The sequence below is a fragment of the Apostichopus japonicus genome, chromosome 8 (assembly GCF_037975245.1).
Source record: "Apostichopus japonicus isolate 1M-3 chromosome 8, ASM3797524v1, whole genome shotgun sequence".
Taxonomy (NCBI): domain Eukaryota; kingdom Metazoa; phylum Echinodermata; class Holothuroidea; order Aspidochirotida; family Stichopodidae; genus Apostichopus; species Apostichopus japonicus.
Window position 1 is genome coordinate 16,522,918 of NC_092568.1, and position 16,628 is coordinate 16,539,545.

Consider the following 16,628-nt stretch of genomic DNA (forward strand, 5'->3'; position numbering starts at 1 on the left):
CACAAATGTAGTTGAAATGATAGCACTTGTTTGCAGTTAATCCACCTCCAAATTAACATACCGCAAATTTCTCAAAAATTATATTTGCAACTAGAATTGCAAGCCAACTGTGAAATTGAAGATTTGTCGACAAGAATATATTCTGACTAAGTATATTCTGTAAGATAGGCCTACGCATTGTCGACTCATGAGATGAGGTAGCCTGTACACCTACACGTTGTTACTTGACATTGCAAACATGTCAGAGCATGAAAGGACCATCAAACAACTGTAGGCCTACTTGACGCGGGCCGTTAAAACGAAAAAAGAAGAAATTGAGGGGAACATATCCTGATTAAAAGTTGCCTGTGACATACTCATGTAAGTAGCCCACCAAATAACGAGATGCTGGGCCACATGTCGATTTATATAACCGAAAAGGTCATGACTTATTGCCGACAATATCATCGTTCTGCTATAAAAAAATAAGTTTCACAAGCAAGCCATTATATAACATAGAAGTTGTCGAAATAATAAGTTTTTAACTTTAATTTGTTTGACAAATCTATAGACATAACAAATTGCGATGTCGTTATTTGACAACTATATGAGACTGTCAAATTAGTACTATAGTATGTCGTTACTTGGACAATACGAGTATAGGCCTACAATAAATAGGTCTCATTGTGTTTTGGCATGATTGAGGACGTCAAATAGTGACGTTTACTCACTGTTTTATGACACTGCTGATGAAGAAGGAAGAATGAAGTGTGTGTCGATCATGTATTCCATGCACTGATCTACAGTGTAGATCAGTGATGGCATGCCATATACGACTTCGGTTGCTGAAGTTTAGTCTATTTTTGCGTTCCATACGTATTTGATCACATAATAGATGTAGTTTGGTTTTCGGTTTCAGTTTCAGTTTTGTCGAAAATGAAGCTGTTTACGAATACGATTTTAAAGTGGTCAAGTGCATGTCACCTAACTTTGGTAATTTGGAAAGTTGATAGTTGTTAACATTTTAAATTTGTTAAAAGTTTCACTTCAATTACTACTGGTAGGCCCTAGATCGGGTCAGTGACATGAACCTGCTTTGTCGTCTACTGCCTGGTACGACCAAACTTGGCCTAGGCTTCGTGATATGCGACTATAAATTCATTATCGACGGAAAAGGAATGGATTTTATAAAGCCATTTGTCGAAATAGCATCAGAGTCAGGGCTCGAGGTCTGAAAGTTACCATGGCAAAACTGTGTCTCACATGGAACGTTATCTGTATGGTAGTGCTGAGTTGCATTGTTTCGGTGAAATCGATTTTGGAAATTCAACCGGAACAGATCCACATTTCATCCACAAGTAAGACAGAGCGAGATCATAATATCATGGTCTCCACAGCATACAGGCCTATTTCTCAATTTTTTGAATAGTGTTGTAAACTTTGCTCATTTCTATCATTTAGTTTGGCGTCCATCATCATCATGGGCGGCGATCCTGGGGGGGGAAGGGGGATATATCCCCCCCATGAAAATGGACACCATATCCCCCCACCAAATGCCAGGGATAAGAATATTTTCATGCCTACATTTATGCATCATCGTGAATGTACGGCTCTTTTTTAGCTTCATTTCTCGCCTACCATAAAGGAAGTGCAATCTTTTCAAATAAACCGTCTTTATAAAGCAAGAATAGTTGACTGTAGGCTTCATTGGCCCTATAACAACAAAATGTATTATTGCGCCCACGGTATTGATATAGTACATATATGCACCCTCATAGTATTCATATAGGCCCTATAGAAGGCCTTCACACGTACATGTTCCCTCGAACAGCTGAGAATCTCATGTTGGTAATGCTTAATACACGTTTCACCTGGATGCCCTAGCAATCGGTACCTAGGAATGTAACTATGTGTAATTGTGTATTGCATGTGTATAGGCCTATAATATTAATGGCCTGCATGAGGCCATTTTCTTCATCGAATAATATAAAAGAGCTCTCGAACATTCTAACGTAGCGTCTGAAACAAGGTTGACAGTGGCAATTTTCCCAAAATAACACCCGAAATTAAAAAAAAAGTATTTTGGATCCTGATTATGAGATATTTCGGACATGATATCCCTACTTTAAAGTTGGGTATATGCCGCTTGGAAACCTTGGGAAGTGCCGTTTCCGGCCATCTAGAGGGTTTGTAAATCCCAAAATTGTCTTGTACGCTTCGCACCAACCAATGGTGGCGCTACGCTTAGATAGTCAACAAGGTCATATCCCCCCCCCACTCGGAAGTACGGATCACCGCCCATGATCATCATCACTCTAGCTTTTGCCCTAGCCATTTACAGGATTGGGAACCCCAACATCCTACATGTCCCCAAAGTTTTGACAGTTAAACTAAAGATCACCAACGAGGCAACGAATATTAAAATCTAATTACAGCTAATTGCTTAAGTAATGGCCTTTCCACTTCCAGGTTTTGTCCTTGTCACCCCTTTCCCAGCCCATCTTATTAGTACCTTACCAGGACTCTATTCCCCTGTAAGCCTGAGCTTATAATAAGCTATTGTTATGGTAAATGATCTAGATGTATTTGACTTGTACAGGATGTCTACTTCAACCAAAAAGGTTTTACTTCAGATAGCTATAATGCCTAATTGTAGTTACCTACTTTTCAGTCACAGTAAACTTTTCATGTTTTCTTTCAGATGACATTTCAGAGATGACAGTAACATGGAGCACATTTAACAATACAAATACATCTGTGGTGCAATTTGGGCTTCATGGTGATCTTTCTCATTCAGCAATTGGATCAGCGACTAAATTTGTTGATGGAGGCCCAGAAAGACATACCCAGTATATACATCGGGTGGTACTAAGTGGATTAAAACCAAACTCTACTTACAGTAAGTCATGATACATTTGACAGTGCTGTACTTGCTCTTAAAAAAGCTTTTAAGATGCGAGCAGCACATAAACAATATATTCTGTACTGATAATTAGTATCATGTCAGAATGATCAGGGCTCTAATTTAACGGTCGTCAGATTGTCTGACATAATAGACGTAACAGAGTACAGACGCTTGCTTTCTGCCCCACGGCCGCACGCACGTATGACAAGCTAGCTAGAGTATAATGTGTATGCAGTAATATACTGTGCATGTAGGCAAACCACATGCTCATTTTTGTTGCTGCAATGTATATGCTGTAAACCCTGAGCTTACCCTGTCTCTGGAAATGATCGAAAAACGATTATGGAAATCATTTTTCACTACCAGAGAATTCCTGCAACCCAACATGATTAATCATGAACAGTGCCATACCTGTACACCACATAAAATGTCTATAACTCCACTACAGTTCTATTCAAGACTTACCTAAAAGTCCTAAAACGAATGGCTCTCGCGCAAAGCATGCCGTTTTAAAAATCTAAATGCTTTAAATTTGTACACCCAAAAAATCCTTCGGACATCCAAATATGAAGGCAAGGTTTTCCGAAGGACAACCTTAAAATTTTCTTAAAAATCAGCCCTGAAGATGATGTCATGTAGGTTCTCAAATTACTCTGGGAGCTGATAGGCAAACGATTTTCTTATTTGGTGTTGTGTTTACATGTATTGCCAGGTGCATGGATGAACATGGATGAACACAGATGGTGTTGGACATACATTGATGCTTAACATTCTCTAAACATTTGTTCACCTTTCCTGTTCACAGCTTATCACTGTGGGAGCCCAAGGGGATGGAGTCCATTATTCACCTTCAGGACTTTCCCTGAGGGTACCAAATGGAGTCCTCATTTAGTTGTGTATGGTGATATGGGTAACGAGAATCCTCAATCACTCGGCAGACTTCAGGAAGAAATCCAAGAAGGAATGTATAATGCTGTATTGCATGTAGGTAAGACTATGTAAGAGTGTATATAGATCTGGTACATCTATAATGACGTTTTATTTTAGCAAGAGATAAAAAAAAAACGATGTATCGAGCAAAAAGTTATAGTATTGATGGTGTCACTGATTGAATTTAGTGACTAGGAGGTGTACAGTTCCAGCTGTACCACTTTTGTTTCATTTCAATTCATCAACCAGAGTGACCATGATAATTAATGTAAGTAAAGAACTTATCGATTACCATCTTGAATAATTTATCAAGTATATATTCCTCACTGCATGATACATGGAAGTATTTGTATCTACAAATTTGGCATGCAGATATGTACAGATAGGGTTATAGAGGGATCAAAAAAACAGAATACACCACATTACAACAGGCTGTAAGTATGCATGTAAATTTTCTTATTTATTTTCAGGTGATTTTGCTTATGATTTTGATTTTGACAACGCCAAAGTTGGAGACAGTTTTATGAACCAAATTGAATCTGTTGCGGCCTACCTCCCTTACATGACATGTCCAGGAAATCATGAAGAAGCATAGTAAGTTGACTAGTAATGTTAAGCAGCATTTAGACTTGTTGACTTGCATTGAACCTTATCATGAGTATGATTTAAATTGTATGCCATTTGGGTGCAGTTGTGCTGGTTTTACCATGTTTAGTGATTTATTCTCCTGTATAAGCCACCATTTCGTTCTGTCTACATACTGCTCAATAAGTGTTCCTCAGTTCCTCCAAAACATGCCAGAAAGTCCAAATATGGGTCACCCTTGTTACCACTTTTCTAACCAGTATGAAAGAGAATGGACTTCGACACTGACATTTACCTTGTCTGAGCCTTTAGTATGTCAATGTGTTCTAATTTATGAAGAAATGAAATTATCTCATATAAACGGCTTCGTGCCTCAAGCCATACTTATCATTTGTTTTAACTTACATGTGTCAACAATCATCACCACTATCAACTCAAGGTATAGGTATATATGTGTTGAACAGAACATTACTTCGATCTGTACTGTACTATTCAGTTATCATATCTAAAGCTGAAACTTTGAGCAATAACATTGTACACTGGAAAAGATGGGTTTTAAGTGGCAAAAGATCTCATTTTCAGACGTCATGAATCAGGAAGAAACCAGCTCATATCAGACTTAAGTGGCTCCATGGTTACAACGATACAGTTTGTAATGTTTTGCCAAGGCAAATGGCGGAAAAGTTTGTAATAATTTAGTGTTATATTTCGCCCAGTCATGTTTAGAATGGTAGCTATCATATATCAAAGAGAGAGAGAAAAGGTTGTAACAAACTGCTCATTTATTACCTAAAAATATACAAAACAGGTATTGTTTTCCATTAAATACTGTAGGCTCAGTGAAAGTACTACAACACTTCGCTATAAACAGATAAATTGTTCTCTGCATGTGACCTTAAATCAGGTCAGGTTAACCACTAAACCTTTCGCAAAAGCTTAATTATATAAAACTAACAAAAGCCAACCAGCATTGTTGAGTCTCTTGTCACCTGTACAGATGGTGGTAACAATCTGCAAATTGATTGAAAGTCTCTGACAGTTCTTCTAAGATAGCTATTGGGAGACAAGATTAAGATATATTTGGATTTTAAATGCATCCTGTACCAGTAAATTACAACAAGGTTAACATCAAAGTAAGTGGGTATACAACTATTGAAGGAGGAATTAAATTTTAATGTTTCATCAGATCATTTTCACCATTGCACAAAAGATAATGTTACTGTCATGTAAGGCCACAGACAGTCTCTTAGTCAATATTGCTGTGGTACTGCCAAACTACAAATTGATCGTAAGTCACTGATCATGCTTCTCAGAGGACTTAAAAAAGTAAGATAAAGTTGATTGGAATAAAATGCATTTTGTCGTATTGAGTGCAAGACACTTGTTATTAGTACTTCCAAACTACAAATTGATTGACAGTCATAAGTGCATCTCAGATATAGCTTGTGCAGTTTAAAGATACGTTAGATACATTAGGAATACAAAACTACAAAGTACATTAGAGTTTGGACAGATACTAAGATGACACACTGATTGATATGATTATATAGAATTGTATTATCATGGAAAAGGCAGTTAAATTCTTTTGAAATATTGCTAGTCATTTGCATTTGAAAATGTCACCCCTTTTGCCATATACAAACATTCACACATACAGAGAGGGAAAGAAAAAATAACAATGTTTTTGTTCCTTCAGCAATTTTTCTAACTACAAAAATAGGTTCACTATGCCAAAGTATGAAGAAACAGAGAACTTATGGTACAGGTATGTAATATTTATTGCTGTTATTTCATTTGGATGTTTAAGGTACCAAACACTCATTAGCCTATATTGTAACCATTGCAAGAAAATAATTCTTACTTGATTAACAAGTACAGTAATTACTAATGTTTTACAAATGAGAAATTAATGTTGTGTTTGTGTATTGTCTAGAGGTGTAACACAATAGGAGAGGGGATATATCCAGAGATAAAAAAGAGTAAGCCCAGTCTCTGTTTAGCTATATTAAAAGTTAAATCTTGCAATACCCACATCAAGTGACTAAATGGAACTTGTGTAGGGCATAAAAAATGTCTACTGACAGGAACTATACGAATAGATTTACCGAACCGTGCAACTGTAGAAAAGAAACGTGTAACCATTTGGTAGTCCCTACCACTAACTATCTTTGCTGACACAAATGATACTGTTGTTGCTGTGACTAAATTAATGACTAGCTAGAGAAGGATGGGGGAATACCAGAATGCCATTGCACTGGTTTATTGTTTGATGTCAAAACTAAAATAAAACCCCAGTTAACTCCTGCTGTGATCCATACCCTGTTTCATTTAAAGTGCATTTTCTCCAAGTAACAGACATAACTTACATTAATGTGAACAATTGTTGAGTAATTGTCATGACATATATCCTCGCTATGTTGCAGTTGGAATGTTGGACCGGCTCACATCATTTCCCTGTCTACCGAGGTTTATTTCTTCCTATTTTACGGTCTTCAACAGAAGAAAAACCAAATGGACTGGTTGATTGCAGATCTTAAGGTAAAAATAGTGTAGTTGGTTGCTACTGACAATGATATTTTAATGTAATTTGGGATGTCATAATAATTATAGAGGGAAAGTGAAAGTATCCTAAGCAATGATGGGCAGATTTTGTGCTTGCATTTATTGTGAAAGAACCAAGCAAGATTTCAGACTTGTGAGACCCAACAGTCTATGGTGTGACGCAAAAGGTTCCTGTGGGTCAATTGAACCCTCCCCCCTCCCCATCCTCCACAGCCTCTGCCATTGATCAAACATTATGATTTAACTGCAGTTCAAAAACATCATTTTCCTCATCACAGCTTTTATTTGTAAACATATTCATGGTCAGATTGACTCATCTTTTGGTTTGTGTGTTACTGAAAACCATTCTTTACCTTTGAAAGGGAGTGTTAGTGTTTCTCAGGCACTTGATGTGTCTAGTAAATAAACATCAACCTTACATCAAACGGTAAAACAAGCTAATACCAGTCATATGTATTGCCAACTATGAATACTCTACCACAGAGATGTACACATGCAGAAGGAGAAAACACAACAGGCACTAGTAATCTGTGGAAGTTACCGTTGAGACATTGCAGTACGATGTTTACTTTCATTGGCCTATCTTGCTATCTCTATATCAGAGCATAACGTAAGATAAATTGTAAGACACATGTACCGTAGTAACTCAAATTGATTTTGCTAATCTTGGTATAGCTACGTGGAATGTTATAGAGGTATTTAACATAAATTACTGTGTCCTCTAGGAAGCCAATTCTCCCGAGGCTAGAAAGCAGAGGCCCTGGATTATAACCATTGGCCACAGACCACCATACTGCTCCGACGTTGTAACCAGACCATGTAATTTAGTCTATGCAGAAACGGTTAGTGAATGATTGTAACATGAGTTTGTGCTCCTGTAGTGAACATTTATCATGTATGATAATGTAGTATTTACTGTTTGAATACTTCAGCCTTCATGAAGAATTAATAATAAGCATCGTACATGCAAATGATATCTATTCATAACATTCAAAGAAACTTTCGTTTTCAAAATTCGGTTCAAGATTATCTGTACTTTCCATAAATTTTAAACTGCTTGACTCACAAAAATAAGCCAAATCTACTTTCCTGCAATTTGTATAAACCCTCCAAATAATTGATCATAGTCAAACTTGGTCAAAATAAACAATTGAATATCTCAGTGAATGAAGTTTCCTTTCTGAAATTTAAGAGAGGTTTAAAACTGAACATAGGTGACCATTTTGTGTCTTTCTAGCATATATCTGGATATTGAATCAATCTAAGGAGCACACAACAATTATGCCTGTCAGCCACCATCATCAGTAATCGTTGTATCAGTGGTTGTAGAACAATAAAACATATTAGAGCTTGCCTTAATTTAACTAATGGTGTAAAATGAATAGTTAACTTGCAGTGGAGTCGGATTTGAGTTAATTATAATTTTTTCACATATTTTCTGTCTAGGTCAGAAGTGCATTAGAAGATACCTTATACAAATATGGTAGGTTAGCTTGTTTTCCTTTTTGCCAATTTTAAACTAGTCTTGCATAAACACCTAAGGTTCCGGTTGACAAAGTGCCATAATGAATTCTCCATATGAGGTAAATCTTATATGGATTTTCTTCCCTCCACACAGGTGCATAGTTGGTCTTCTTTCTTAGGGGGGGGCTGAATGCTTTTCTTGGGAAGAGGGGGGGGGGAAGGCAAAACCTATTTTCTAAAAAAATCAATTCTGACATTTTCATTGGAAACAAATATTCCACCCCCTCCTCGATAGCTATGGCATCGCCCTCATTAGTTCAGATTACATGCATTAGTTCAGAATAATTAACAGCTAACCAACTCATGGTTTTCACTGGTCATATATCTATATTTACTATCGTAAGAAATATTCTACTGACGAGAGAAAAAAATCTGGATGAAAGGTACTTAATTATGTCATTTGTTTTGTTACACAAGGTACCTTGTGGTAGTCAAGAAAGCTGGTTTGGTTTGATCATACTCTGTATTTTTTTTTCTTTCTCAGGTGTTGATCTTTCTTTTTGGGGTCATGAACATAACTATGAAAGATTTTGGCCTATCTACAATTACAAAGTGAGTATTAAACTGCATTGTCTTCATTTGTTCAATTGACTTTGCTTTTACCTATGATTTATGTAACCCACACATTTATCAATATCTGTTGTGATTTCAGAATGTATATTTTACAAGGTCTCACTTTTGGGATAATTTTTAGTTGCAGTGTTAATGCATATATGCAAGTAGTCTGGCCCAGGTTGACCCCTTGCTGGCCCAGGTTGACCCTGTAGGCATCTGGCCCAGGTTGACCCTGTAGACATCTAAATTTTTCTTATCACAAAGTACACACACGTACTAACTTGATATAGGACTTTTTAATGCAGAATGCAGTATAAAGCTATGAATTTGTTGTTTTTTTACGCTGCATTGTGTTGGAAATTCCCTACCCCATCTTTCTTCCATAAGCCATGCACACTATGCAAAGCTTGACAGTATATAGTTACCACATTTCACATCCCTATCTTGTTTAGTTAAGGAATTATAGCAGGGTAGGATATCCTAAACTTCCTGTGACATTTAATCTTTGATTGGATTGAGGTATTAAACATGATACTTCCCTACACATGGGAATATTTCATATATTATTCCATTTCATATTAGCTATAATACATTTAGCAAGAGTTTTTTTCTAATAGCCTAACGGAAACCTCAGGTAATTAAGAGAAATAATATACACTTCTAATCTTCATTGTTTACCTCTCGTGCTTGTGACATTTAATCTATGATTGGATTGTGGTATTAAACATGATATTTCCCTACAAATAGGAAGTTTCATATATTATTCCATTTCACACTAGCTATAAAACATTTAGTGAGAATATTTTTCTAATAGCATTACGGAAACCTCAGGTAATTTAGAGAAAAAAATATACACTTCTAACCACCATTGTTTTACCTCTCGTGCTCTTGTTAAGGTCCACAACGGCAGTTTATCAGAGCCGTACACCAACCCCACATCTCCCGTCCATATCATCACAGGATCAGCAGTAAGTCTTTTCATTGTACTTTTTCTAGGGATCATTCGACAAGAAACAATGGCCTTTCAAATTGAAAAATAATGTTGATATGCTTGTTTTGAAATGCTGATGTTTTAGAAACTCTTTGTGCATCGAGTTCACCAATACAGAATTCCTGCAAATTTACCAAACAAAATGTAACTTATCTAGTTTGTCCATATCATATTGTTCTGTATAAACACTCTGAAATTCTGTATGAGAAGAAGCAACCCAATTAAAACTTAACACTGCAGTGGTATTGTTTGCAACTCTTTGTAAGTTTTGTTTCCCCTGTTGATTTAATATTGTTTGTTCTAATAGATAGTATTTGATAGTGTGTTTGTCCCACAGCCTTTAATTATCACATCTTGGTGGGTGACTGATTTAGATTTTTTTGTGTGTAGTTTTCATCACTGTTGTTGCATTCATTTCCATGCAGGGTTGTAGTGAGGAACACAGTCAGTTTGGACCCATGAGGTACTTTGATGCCTTTAGATCCAGTGACTATGGCTATACTAGACTACAAATCATCAACGATACACACATTAACATGCAGCAGGTCTCAGACGATCAGGTTTGTGATTTATTTGTGTGCTACTACTCAATTTAAAGGGACCTCTCTTGCCAACTTTATACAAACAATATGCAATGTATATCAACTTGGCTTGAACAAATACATTCACCAACTCACAATTTGTGAGTAGAAGTTTGGCTTTTGTGACTGAACACGAAGTATGCTTAAATTGAGGATTGCACAGGAATGTCATTTGCCAAGGTTCTATAAGCAGTGCCATGTACATGCCTATAGCCTATGTTAGAAGTATATAGTGTTGGATTTGTTTACTACTTCGAAGTAAGTACAAGGACCTAAAAAATGATACCTTGAAAAAAAATCATACCTTGTGGAAAGTACAAATGTTCATATTCACACTCGCAGAATAGCTAGTAGTTATAATATTTGTTGTCAGACTTAGTGATGTACATATATACACTTTAACTTGCTAGTTTATACTCACCTCCCTCACTCTTATAAGAGGCGGTACTATGAATCCGTATGACAGTAACTTTAGGGGTGACACAATGTGACATTTATTTACATTATCTGGATGTTAGCCTCCTTGTGAAAAGTAGTTTGACTGTACTTGTAAAGTACATGGAATGGACTATCCTTAGTTACGATGCTAGCTTGGGAAGGGAAACATTGTAATGTTTTCTTGGTGTTAACACTTTTAAAGAATGTAATACTGGTACTATGTGCCTTGCAAATAGTAGTGACTAATATTACAGCTACTACAGATAGATATGTAGTTGAGGAGGTCTTAATTTGCTTTTAAATATATTTTCCTCTTTAATAGTTAATTAAATCTGAGCAGATTCATTGGACATTGCTGTAAGATTCAAATCTATTTACATCAAGTAGCACAAATTATCTGGCCTTTTTATTGGGTGGGGATGGCAAAGAGGGGAGGGGAATGGATGTTGTGGTTTTCAAAGATTTTTTTTAAATTTGGTTTTGAACTTAAAAGGGGACTGTTTAGCTAAACGTTTAAGTACTGTTACACCTTCTGAGGTTCAGGAGTTGCATCTGGAAGGAAAAATTGCTCACCCAACCAACTGCCATTGTGTGAAAATGCACATGTTAACACGAATAATTTGTTTACAAGCGAATAAGAAAGTATTCCGTATTGTAGGTAATGGTAAAGTGTTAATTGCTAATGGAAAAGTCCTTCGGTAAAATAATAAAAAAGGAAATGATAGTAGTTGAGGATTACTTACAATTGCCTTGGACTCAATTTGACTTTTCTATTCTTCGACTTTCACTTCTCACTCCTCTCACAGGACGGGAAAATCATAGACGAGATGACACTGATCAAGACCCAGCACGGAATGAGATGGAGTTGATATTTCAACATTTTAATTGCCAAAGAGTCTTTCCAAAGAGTCTTTCCTTTGCATAGGAAATCTGTGCATATTTTACACTGTTTGTCCATTCGTTTATACTATAAGATAATAACTGGTTACTCCATTTGTTTACATAAGATGCTATTAATTGGTTGTTATAAAGTTAATGACTGTACTTTTCCGATATGCAGGAAGTAGTCAATCTTATTGCTTGTTTGTTTCTATTTTTTTTATTGGATACATTGCTAGTATTAAATATCAAAACATGAAATAATCCAATTAAAAAGGTTCCTTCCTCTTTTCTAATAATAGCTGCAAAGATGGTTCATTATTAGTGATTGGTTTGCTTGAATTAAAAAAAAATGGTGCTAATAACAACTTCATGGCAAATTAGCACTTTATTATATATATTGTTTTTATTTCAAATCGATCATATAAGTTTCTATATTTAATGTTTTTTTCAAACAAATGTGAAAAGATTATTGTTCTGTGCTGTTGTGTTTTTTTAATTATTTGAAATCTTGAACCCACATTCATGTATTTAATTTATGGTAATTATTAACACATTTTGCATAAAATTGAAAGAGTTATATACTGTATATCTTGACTGAATGACACATGTTGCACACTGTGTGAAGTCAAGACTATCAAAATGGTTTCTACTTTGTACTCTAAGAATAATTTTCATATGTATTAATCTTGATATTTCATATTATAATTGTATATTTTTATGCCAGCAATGTGTTAAACCAGTTATTAGTATAATAACTGTGGTTAAACTCAAGTTTGGCAAAGGTAATAATTAACTTCTTTGAGCTTTTTATTGCAGTTGAGCTGTATCTGGTCTGTATAAACCATGTTTACTAATGTGTTATAATATATTGTCAATGTTATAGTATGCCCTTTTATCTGTATTTTCATATGTGTATGTAAATATTTACATGGTACGTTTGGTACGTTGGATTGGCATCTACATGGCCCAGAGTGCTCTATGTCCGGTGGATAGAGTAAAGTATAGGTGAGAATGAGTTGAGACCAGTGAAACACTAGTAGTTGTTACTCAGAGTTTCACGCGTTGAGCAATCATCAGACAACTATATATAGAAATAGAGGGCATATCCCTCCCCTCACCCCTCCCAACCTCCAGTTTTGTGAAAATATATGATAAAAGCAACTTCCCAATTATAAGAAGTGCCATTTAAGTATGTATGTAGGAAAGTATCATTTATTCTTGCATGTTTGGGCCTTGTTAATTTGCAGATAAACAAAGAAGAAATATGTGTCATTGCCATTTGCGACAAGTCGGAAGTTTATATGGGTGTTGAAAGTACATGCGCTTCATCACAATCCCTGTGGTATCTTTGTGAGGCTCATGTTTTTCGAAAATATAGAAAACCCCGTACAGTTCTTTGAAAGAGTTTTGTACCACAGAATTAAGTGCTGATACATTAAATACCGCCGTACGTCAGAGCATTTTGTCAGTAAACTACACCAACAAAATGTGACAAATGTCAATAGGCAGATGAGAGTGCAATAAAAAAGTCAATAATCGCGAATAATTAAAAAGTGCTAAAAAGGGCGCCAGCAGTCCATTTGAGTCCGTCGTGGGGGGGGGCATCCGCCCCCTGAATGTTTGGACGCTCCGCCACTGTTGGCCGGTAGTTCTCAGCGATAGTGTTGTCTCCTTTCTTGAAAATTTGGTTTTTAGGCGGTTTTAAGAGCATCAGGGTACGTCCCAGAAGTGAATACCCGATTGAAAATGTAACAGGGTATCGAGGCAATGACGCGAGCAATGATGTGAGAAACGTGTATGATGTCAGCATTTTTTACCTTTTAAAATCTTCTTTGGCATTCAAGTACTTGGGAACCACCTTTCTATAAGGGTATAGTATTGCTCACTAGCTTGTTTGATCAGTTAATGCGCACTGGTTACAAGATGCTGATTGGCTGTTTGTATTAGTATTTATTTGTATGTTAGGGATTATGGATATTTAAAAAAAAAAGTGACAAAGGCAAAGTTTGCCCGAACAGTCGAACACACAGATTCAGTAGTAAACATTGTGTGTTGTAGTCTTGTAGAGCAGGAATTATATTATTCGATGGTCGTTAATATGCGTTTTCAGTACTGTGCGACTACTGTAGACTTCTCGGCCTATGCGCTATGTCACGTCAGGTTTTTCAGCAACTATAGCCTACTGCCGGTCCGCGTTCGAAGGGTCGTTCATGAGTGGTCATAATGGAGATTCGAGACCATTCAGACCAATGATATATTTTTGGCACATCTAATTTTTTTTCGACACCCAAAATCCCAATGGGCGGTCACTGGGGGGACAAGCTTTCATGGGGGCTGTCGCCCCCCGCCCCCCCCCCCCCCCCCCCGTAGCTACGTCACTGGTATTTATAAGCTGAAAATCCAAGTTTTGGCAACTATTTTCCCACATATCAATGAATGTATGTAAGGAATACATAAATCTGCCTGTAGTCACATGGGCATGAAATGTTGAAGATAGCTAACTGGAATTCTATTGTGAATTGAATAATTGATGGGTTGAAATTAATTTTGATATACTGTAGACTACTAAAACAAAACGTGTTATTAGTCCATGTTGTATTTGCATATCACTTTAATTTTTGAGAACTAACCCTCTGACCCATCTAGGGCTCATCAATAAAAGTGTTGGCCTACTTTAGTCTTTACAGACAGACCATTTGGTCACTTTTCTCCCTTTGTATCCTCACAGAGGTGTTAAAGACTGGTAACATTTTACTAAATATACACACCTGAAAGCAAACAGACTTTGTGATTCCTTGCTAAATTTTGTATGAGACCATTAATGAAGTACATACATAATTTAACTTTTTTTAACAAGATTTTTATACTTTAACCTATGTAAACCGCAAATGACCTTTGAGCACAAACAGCAGTGTTATTGTATTCCATAGTGTGGACCCACATATGGAGTATCTAGAGTTTACCCAAACTTAATATTTTCAGTTGTTCATGCATAGATTGCAACAGTTGATCTCCGTTTGCCTGAAAGGACCTTTGACCTCCACAGAGTAGATTAGAATCAGTGGCGGAGCATCCATATTGTCAGGGGGGGGCGAATGCCCCCCCCCCTGACGGACTCAGATGGACTGCTGGCGCCCTTTTCAGCTTTTTACCATGTTTACTTATTCGAGATTATTTACTTTTTTATTGCGCTCTCATCTACCTATTGACATTTGTCACATTTTGTTGGCGATGACACCTATTTATTCTTCGTTTATCTGCAAATTAGTAGGCCAGGAAAGGGTCATTTCCGGCGATCTAGGAAGTATCTTTATTCAAAAAATTTCTGTACGCTCCGCGCCAACCTGTGGTGGCGCTCCGCTTAGAAAGTGTCGAAAAAGCGCCCCTACAGACCATTCTCGCCCCCCTTGACCAATACCCCTAGCTCCGCCACTGATTAGAATGATTGTACTCACTAAGCTGAATCCATGTTGACCATCCTACATGCATAGCACATCCAATCTTTACTTAGAAGTTATTGTGCTAGTATATTTTCAGACTTAAGTTAACCTTTTTTTGACCTTGAATGAGCCTTGACCACAAAAAAAACAATTGCACTCAATAAGGTGGATCCATGTAACGGGTATGGCATTCATCCAAGGTTTATCATGAAAGCTTTCAGAGTTGGAACTCTGTAGGCCTTAAATGACCATACAGTTTACCTCCACAGAAAGCAATAGGATTCTTGTACCTTATATGGTGGACCCTCATACATGAGTATAAAGTGCATCCAAGGTTCATTTTTTAAGATATCATGTGTACAAGGTTTCAGATTTCGACATTTGCTGACTCAAAATTATCTTTCACCACTTGCCAACCAAAAAGACTCTACTTAAATTACGAAATTGAATATACCTGTCAAAATGAAGTTCATCCAAGCTTTACTTTTGCAGCAATTGTGTATACAAGGTTTTCATACTAACTGACTACTGTTGATTTCAAGTGACCATCGACCGCCATCAACATTTTGATAGGGTTCTTTACTTACCAACTGGATCTACATACCAAGAACGAACAGTATCCAAGTACTAGAGTTTGACCTCTGTTGATATGAAAGCTCATTTGAGGTCACCAGAGGTTAATGTCTGAAATGCTTGTAAACATGATAACTCCACAAGTAAAGCTGGGATGAACTTCATATTTAGTATCTCGTTCCACAATAGTGAGTAGAAAAACACATTAGTTTCTGGATGTTCAGCTTCTCTAGAAATGCTCATTGGCAAATTGATTTACACAATCGCACCAAAGAGATATTCTTGCCAGCGGGCCACCAAGCAATCTGCCCTTTCTCACCAGATTTCCATACAGCATTTGAATTGCTTGTTAGCTTGGGGTAGGAATCGAACCTACCTACTTTCAAGAATATCTGTTGTAGTGCACAACCTGAAATAATTATTTAATTTTGTTTTTATTGTATATTTACAATTGAGTGGTAAGTTGAGAATTTTTACCATTCAAATATAAATTTTGACACCAGTAGTATGTCTGCTAAACCAGTTGGAAGGCCCGTGACTACCTTGCTTGGAAAAATAAAGTCGCAATTCAAGGACATTAATATTAACAGTTTCGAGGAAGCAATAAACCTTGCGCAAGATCGTAAAACGTGGCGAAGGTTAATCACTGAGCATGTCAAATAGACGAGACTCAACTTACTACT

At 36.6% G+C, this 16,628-nt stretch overlaps 1 protein-coding gene across 2 annotated transcripts; it reads left to right on the plus strand.

Annotated features, from left to right (window-relative positions):
• The first annotated feature begins 865 nt into the window (after positions 1 to 865).
• LOC139970742 (acid phosphatase type 7-like) lies at positions 866 to 12,817 on the plus strand. 2 transcript variants are annotated; one of them, XM_071976700.1, is made up of 12 exons: positions 866 to 972; positions 2,681 to 2,878; positions 3,690 to 3,872; positions 4,285 to 4,408; positions 6,096 to 6,164; positions 6,823 to 6,937; positions 7,687 to 7,803; positions 8,408 to 8,444; positions 8,970 to 9,037; positions 9,937 to 10,008; positions 10,457 to 10,591; positions 11,857 to 12,817. In XM_071976700.1, exons 1-12 carry the CDS (start codon positions 957 to 959, stop codon positions 11,917 to 11,919), a joined length of 1,197 nt encoding a protein of 398 aa, XP_071832801.1. In that variant the 5' UTR covers positions 866 to 956; the 3' UTR covers positions 11,920 to 12,817. The 2 variants fall into 2 exon arrangements, with proteins under 2 accessions (XP_071832801.1, XP_071832799.1); XM_071976698.1 differs by lacking the exon at positions 866 to 972 and adding an exon at positions 979 to 1,337.
• Positions 12,818 to 16,628: the final 3,811 nt, after the last annotated feature.

What these genes read in the sequence shown, in the direction of transcription:
- LOC139970742 (XM_071976698.1), top strand. Translation starts at nt 1,223, where the DNA reads ATGGCAAAACTGTGTCTCACATGGAACGTTATCTGTATGGTAGTGCTG. An exon ending in ACAGAGAACTTATGGTACAG is followed by an intron (nt 6,165 to 6,822) that starts GTATGTAATATT and finishes GCTATGTTGCAG; the next exon opens with TTGGAATGTTGGACCGGCTC. An exon ending in GGCCTATCTACAATTACAAA is followed by an intron (nt 9,038 to 9,936) that starts GTGAGTATTAAA and finishes GCTCTTGTTAAG; the next exon opens with GTCCACAACGGCAGTTTATC.